Here is a 7,500-nt window from a genome sequence, read left to right on the forward strand (position 1 = left end):
ACACATCATTCTCCCCTCAAGGTCACGCCCCGACCTCCTCCTCTTCTGTGATTGAGAGAGAGAGAGAGAGAGAGAGAGAGAGAGAGAGAGAGAGAGAGAGAGAGAGAGAGAGAGAGAGAGTGAGAGAGAGAGAGAGAGAGGAGAGAGAGATATACCATCCAAGACTTTTTAACATCACCATCTCCACCACCACCACCATCACCACCACCACCAGCGCCGCCTCCCCCTACAGCCGGGAAAGTATATAAGGCAGGCATGGTGCAAGGAGTCTTCAGTGCAGCTGGTGGCGTTGAGGAGACAAGTACCACCTGACCCTCACTTTTCTTCCCCCCACACACGCACGCTGGTCCTCTTCCTTCAACATTCCGACCTCGCTATCATGAGGCCGCAGGTACTGAAGTCTTCTTCTAACTTCTTCCACTTGATTTTGTCTTCTTTTTTATTTGTGTTTTGAATTATATATATATATATTTTTTTATTTTCTTATTATCATTATTATCATTAATATTATTATTATTATTATTATTATTATTATTATTATTATTATTATTATTATTATCATTGTTATTGTTATTATTATTATCATTGTTATTATTTTCATGCATAAGTGAGAATGGGATGTCGAATTTAAGGTTATATTTGATTAGATGGAAATTCTCAGATACTGTAACCTGTTATCTATAAATTCTGAAGCTCTCTACTTCTTTCTTTCTTTTTTTTTTTTTTTTTCGCTTCCTACGACTTGAACTTTTTTTTTTTTTTTTCAAATGTAATAAGTTTAGAAAAAAAGAGGAATCGAGAAACCCCCGGGGACTAAACTGGCCAACTATTGAAAACTTTCGGTACCTAAATTTTAGTGAGTGTAAAAATGAGAGGGCTTTTATTTTTCACTTTAATTTTTGTGGCGCTGGCCAAACTCATTTACACTTAAAAGCAGAAGTTTGCTGGAATATATAAAGTTTCTTTTTGATAGATTTTAACAGATTTTTTTTGGGGGAGTGCTTATTTTTAAACTAAAAGAAAAAGACATTTTGATACACACACACACACACACACACACACACACACACACACACACACTGCCCAGAACTACTCTACACACACACACTGCCCAGAACTAGTCTTCGGTAGAGTTCTTAACTATTTTAGATCTTACTCTTTATTTTTTAGAGAGAATTTTTCACTCGACAGTTTGGTCTTCAAGCACAAAGCATGAGTACGTACTAAAGCTTAGTTTGAAAGAGAAAGAGAAAGAAAATAAAAAGGGGGGGGGGGGGCCGTCTCATGAATCTAAAAAAAAAAAAATAAAAATAATAAAGTTCTCGTGCACATATTTTCTTTCATTGCGGTAAAAATCTCACAATCTTGTATTCTTCGTTCACATCGTTTTATCCTTCAATTAAATTATATAAGATGCTAATGTTACCTGACAATATTTCTTCTCGATCTTTCTTTTTCTTTTCGTGTATGCAAAGATTTTCGTGTCGCGGTATCATAGCATTTCTTCCCCTTATTTTGGTGTCTCTTCCTGTTTTCATTTATTATCTTCCTGAAAACACACATCGTCTTGGCGTGGTGGTTTCGACAAAAAACACCGAAGATGAAAAACATAGATAAACTTGACTTACACTGGCGTATTTTGCTCTCAGTTCTGATACGAGTCATGTTTATGTCACGTGAACTTTTAACTTTGCCCCGAAAGATTCTGAAAGATAAAGAATCTGGTCAAAAGAGTGAGTCAACCCAAAGCACAGAATGTATCGCGACTTTTACGGCTTGCGAATGTTCGTGAAAAAGGCGCGTTTTCTCAACAAATTCTAGCGAATCCAGATAACAAAACGAAAGCTGGTGAGTTATGATACTGCAAAAGTAAAGTCCCTTGGCGCTGGCTATGGTTAAGACAAAGTACTACCTCTCCCAACGATAATTATTATTATTATTATTATTATTATTATTATTATTATTATTATTATTATTATTATTATTATTATTATTATTATTATTATTATTGTTATTATTATTATGACTTCTACTACTACTACTACATTTTTTTTTTTTTTAACCAAGTAACAAAACCTACAGTTCCTCGTGCCTCCCTTTGTAGAAGCAGCAGCAGCAGCAGTGGAGGTAATAGTTGTAGTAGTAAAGGTAGTAGTAACAGTAGTAGTAAAAAGTCTTCTCGTACAGTTAATCACCACCTTCGGATTCCTTGTACTAGTACAAAACAAAATATCAGCTTTAACGATTACGACGTTAGCATTCTGATCGTGACTTCTGCGTTCAAACTTTCGGATCCTTATCTGTTTTACGAATAAGAAAGTGTGGGAAAAAAGGAAAATAAATGTTCTCAGTCATTCCGGTGCATAACGCTAATGTAACAACGGTGGTGAACAGACATATAGACAGAATCATGTTAATTGTTTGCCGTGATACATGCTTCTTCTTTAAGACAACATTTACATATAAATGAAAAGTTGGATATAAAGTTTATAAAGGGTCTGCCATTCGTCGGCCTACTGACTTTTTGCAGCATCCCTTATGGTCTTAAAAATACAATAAGGTTATAGAATAAAACTCCTGAAAGATACTGATAAAAAAAAATAAAACAACTTAATGAGCTGCCAAATAAAATCGAAAGACAAACAGCACAGGTAGGGAGGGTTTCAAGACACTTACCCTCCAATTTTCGATGATCCTTCTTGACCTCTCTTAAGGGACTGGGGCTCTAGTGGGGCTTTTTTTTTTTTTTTTTCAAACCTTTTGTTGTCCATGCCCAGTGCTCCTCTTACATATAAAAAAAAAAAAAAACTTTGCCCCATTGCTCGGAGGGGTTGGCGAGTGCATTATTTGCGGGCCGCGAACACAACACCGCCACAAGGAGCAGGTGTTGTGGGGAATGTGGCAGATAATTAGCCCATGACGACGAGTGCCATGTTTGTACACGTGAAGAAAGTAATAAGCAAACGTTATATACAAAGGTAACAAACAGATCACAGGTGGGACGCGACCAGACCAACAGGTGTGCCGCCCCATCCTTCCTCCTCCTCTTCCTCCTCCTCCTCTCCACATTTCTACGAGACCATCTCTCTCTCTCTCTCTCTCTCTCTCTCTCCTTCCCACCATCCTACCTACGGGGAAAGTCTTTTCCTTCTCCCTCCCCACACATGCATGAAACTGAAGAGCTACGAAGGGCAAGGGGAAAACGTGGACGATGGGGAGGGAGGAGGTGGAGAAGGAGGAAGAGGAGATGGTGGTGCTGGTGGTGATCATAATTTCACTACGAGTAATTAAAAAAGAAATGGATTATATAATAATAATAATAATAATAATAATAATAATAATAATAATAATAATAATAATAATAATAATAATAATAATAATAACAATAATAATAATGATTGTTATTATTATTATTATTATTATTATTATCATTATTACTATTATTACTATTATTATTATTATTATTATTATTATTATTATTATTATTATCATTATTATTATTATTATTATTATTATTATTATTATTATTGTCATCATCATAATTTTTATTACTATCATTGCTATCACATTTCTTACCTTTCTATTTTGAAACCTAGGTATATAGAACTATTACAAGTACAATTATTACTTCCACTGATGGCAAAATATGCAGAATAACAGCTCCACACACACACACACACACACACACACACACACATTTCTTCATCAGTTCACATACAAATTTTAGGCGCATTCACGATTTCATCTTTTTTTTGTCTGTGCAACAGAGCGATAACCAGCCGGTCGTGTGTGTGTGTGTGTGTGTGTGTGTGTGTGTGTGTGTGTGTGTGTGTGTGCACGTACATCCTCATACTCGAAAAAAAAAAAAATTCATCTTCATCAGCCTTCCTGTCTGTTCATATATTGTTTGTTCGTCTGCCTGTCAATGTCTGCCTGTCTGTCTCTCACCTACATATACCAAAAAACAACTTATCAAAAACAATTACTTTCATGAGTCTTTCTCTTCATTCTTCTTTTCCTACCACCTTCATTGCAAAAAAAAGAAAAAAATAGGAAAACTACTACTACTACTACTACTATTACTGCTACTACTACTACTAGTACGCAAAACTTTCCTCTCTCTCTCTCTCTCTCTCTCTCTCTCTCTCTCTCTCTCTCTCTCTCTCTCTCTCTCTCTCTCTCTCTCTCTCTCTCTCTCTCTCGTTATCGTCATTTCGTTTCAGCTCTTCAGACATTCTCTTTCCTTTATATTTTTCTTTCTTCAAGTATATCAGTGTGCGTGTGTGTGTGTGTGTGTGTGTGTGTGTGTGTGTTTGTGCCTCCCCCACCCTTTCTCTCTCTCTCTCTCTCTCTCTCTCTCTCTCTCTCTCTCTCTCTCTCTCTCTCTCTCTCTCTCTCTCTCTCTCTCTCTCTCTCTCTCTCTCTCTCTCTCTCTCTCTCTCATTCTACTTATTGAGGAACCTTATAATCTACAATACCTTCCTGCTTGCAAAACTGTTTTTTTTTTTTTTTTTACATCTCTATTTACAGACATTTCCCTTCCTCCACTACCATAACTTTTCCTTTCACTTTCATATTCTACCTACTGCAGCCTGATAGTTTCCCTCCATTTCATTCTTCCCTTTATTAAAACTTTTTTTGTTGTTCTTCCGCGTATTTACTAATTATTTCCTCCTTAGTTGGTTGTGTAAACCTTTATTATTGTCATTTATCTACTGAGCTTTTTTCTACCTTATATATTGTTTTTCTTCATCCTTAATTTTTTTCCTTTCACGATCACGGAAGTACTAATACCAAAATGGTATTTCTATTACAGTTGGAACAATTAACCTTTTTCTTACTCACATCTAAATCTCTTCCTTCCTCCCTCTCTATACAGTACTAATTTATTTCTACTTTATCTCCTTCACGAACACAGAAATACTGATATCCAAATGGGGTTTTTATCGCGCGTGAGGTAACTGAACTCTCCTTCTTTTCTGTTTACTTAATTTCTCCTTCCTCCTTCCATGTAAATAATTTCTTCATTCTAGATTTGCTCAGTTCATGATCACGAAAGTAGTAATATCAAGGTGGCATTTTCATTATGGGTGAAGCAACTGAATTCTTCTTCTTATATATTTACTTAATTTCTCCTTCCTACTACTACACAAAATTTCTTCATTCTAAATTTGTTCACTTCATGATAGCGGAAGTACCTTCAAAAGTGGATTTTTATTATAGGTGAAACAGTCGAACTTTTCTCTTGCTCTTCTATTTACTTCCTCTCTCTCTATACACAAAGTTTCTTAATTCTAAATTCGCTCACTCTACCATGACGGAAGTACCTTCATAATTGGATCTCCATCACGGTGAAGCAACAACTTTTATCGCCACCGCTGAAAAAGACAATGGCTTTCCTTTCCCTCCGGGCCAAGCAGAGCAGCGCCATAAAGAGCACGTGGGGCACCTTGGTGGGGGGGAAGGTGGAACGCAGAAAACATTTCGTTACGTTAATCCATGCACATCTTCTCCGGACGGACGTGGTTTGGCAAGATTATTTCTTTTACTCCCCTGAGAGCCACACACTGACTTCCCTTTCGTTTGGGAGTGAGAAAGGTGGGTCGGGGGTGGGGGATGAGAAGAAGGGTGTTAGAGGTGATGCGGGGTAGGCGGCGAGAGGGAAAGTGGAGTGTTAAGCGGCTTGATTTGAGTGAAAGCCGCGTCATAATAGAATTGTTTGTACCAGTGTGAAGAAAACAATAAAGGCCATCATAAAAGTGGAGGCAGTGAGCGTGTGATGTTAGGGGTAACTGAGTTAATTGTTTTGATTTTCTTTTATTTATTTATTTATTTATCATCTTTTTATTTTTTTATTTTGCGTGTTTCTTTTAGCTTTTTGCGGTCTACAGTTGGGAAAGCGACTTGTATCGTCTTCACTTCTTAAGGACGGTGATTTTTTTTTTTCCATACTTCCGATATATTCGCCACTCCACTGCCTGCCATCTCTGTGACTTAGAAAAGATAATGCTTCAAACACTCATATGAATACAAAAAGCATACTGAAATTACATTGGATTGAATATAGTAAAGATGCGATACCTGATAATTAATGTTTAAGCTTGCAACATCAAAAAATGGTTTTCAACTCTTATATAGACAACAAAAACACACTGAAATTATATTAGACTGAAGAAAATAACGGTGCAACGCTTCATACAGTTGTGAAAAAAACTGCAGCATGGAAAAAAAATAAATAAATAACTGGGGTTGGACGAAAGAGTTCAGCATCAATACAAACAATGACTGTGGCTCAGCTATCATTCCGGGAACACAGAGCCAAGAAAATATGAAACCAGCGATTGGTTTGACAGAAATACACGAAAGAGAGAGAGAGAGAGAGAGAGAGAGAGAGAGAGAGAGAGAGAGAGAGAGAGAGAGAGAGAGAGAGAGAGAGAGAGGAAAAATGAAAAAAAAGTGAAAAACTCAACAGATGTAATGGATAACTCACAAGATGTTTTGTCGTGATATCTCAGCTACGATTACTAGACTTTCTTTCACTTAACACCGAATACCGAGCCATCGAAAACTCACACACACACACACACACACACACACACACACACACACACACACACACACACACACACACACGTAGCCAGAGGTTAGAAACTACACACACAGGTGGGAGACGCCTTCTGCTATAGTGGTGTAGTGTGCAGTCTCGTCTTGTGCCTCATCATCGTCGTCAGCGCCTAAAGCCTTCATGTTAGGCCGGGATGACGTGCTGACGTGATTCCCTAACCAGTACGTGACATTAACTCCGGCTTTGATTGCATGAAGAGAAAGAAGCAGAGAAGTGTACGCGTAAAGGTGTTAAAAATGTAAATGCTAGGTCGAGGACACGTCAATCTAAGCCATATGGACACCATCACTACCTGCTGGCTTCATCACTTCAGTTTAACTCACACTAATAATAATTTTTCTTCCCGCTAATAAGTACCTTCACGACATTCTTTGGAGCCATCACACATCACCCTGGCAGGTGCCTCAGAGCGAGGGCTGAGAGAATACGTAAAATTATGATGACGTTTTTGGCATTCAGTAACACGTGGGTCAGTGGATATGATAACATAATCCAAACTGAATTTACAAATGACTGATGGTCTTCAAAGGTGTCGAGATATAGATAGATAGATAGACAGACAGATAGATAGATAGATAGATAGATAGATAGATAGATAGAGAGAGAGAGAGAGAGAGAGAGAGAGAGAGAGAGAGAGAGAGAGAGAGAGAGAGAGAGAGAGAGAGAGAGAGAGAGAGAGCATGTGTATATGTACATGTAAACATACTGCGCTGAAGAAAAAAAAAAGTAAATCGTAGTGCTATTCTGAAAAGAAAAGAAAAGAGCTACAAAACAACAACAAAAAAAAAAAAAAAAAAAAAAAGTCAACGTACAACATAAATAATTCACAAAGTAAACAAACAAAAAAACACCGGTGCCTTCCAAAACTCACACTG

At 37.3% G+C, this 7,500-nt stretch overlaps 1 protein-coding gene across 1 annotated transcript in view; it reads left to right on the top strand.

Annotated features, from left to right (window-relative positions):
• Positions 1-278: 278 nt before the first annotated feature.
• Positions 279-7,500, top strand: part of LOC135101592 (pro-resilin-like) — a 15,731-nt gene continuing 8,509 nt past the window's right edge. Inside the window, exon 1 of the mRNA XM_064005756.1 lies at positions 279-391. Coding sequence (XP_063861826.1) covers positions 380-391 — 12 coding nt within the window. The 5' untranslated portion in view covers positions 279-379. The remainder of the gene's footprint in view (positions 392-7,500) is intronic.

Source organism: Scylla paramamosain, chromosome 6 (assembly GCF_035594125.1).
Source record: "Scylla paramamosain isolate STU-SP2022 chromosome 6, ASM3559412v1, whole genome shotgun sequence".
In the NCBI taxonomy this organism is placed as follows: Eukaryota; Metazoa; Arthropoda; class Malacostraca; order Decapoda; family Portunidae; genus Scylla; species Scylla paramamosain.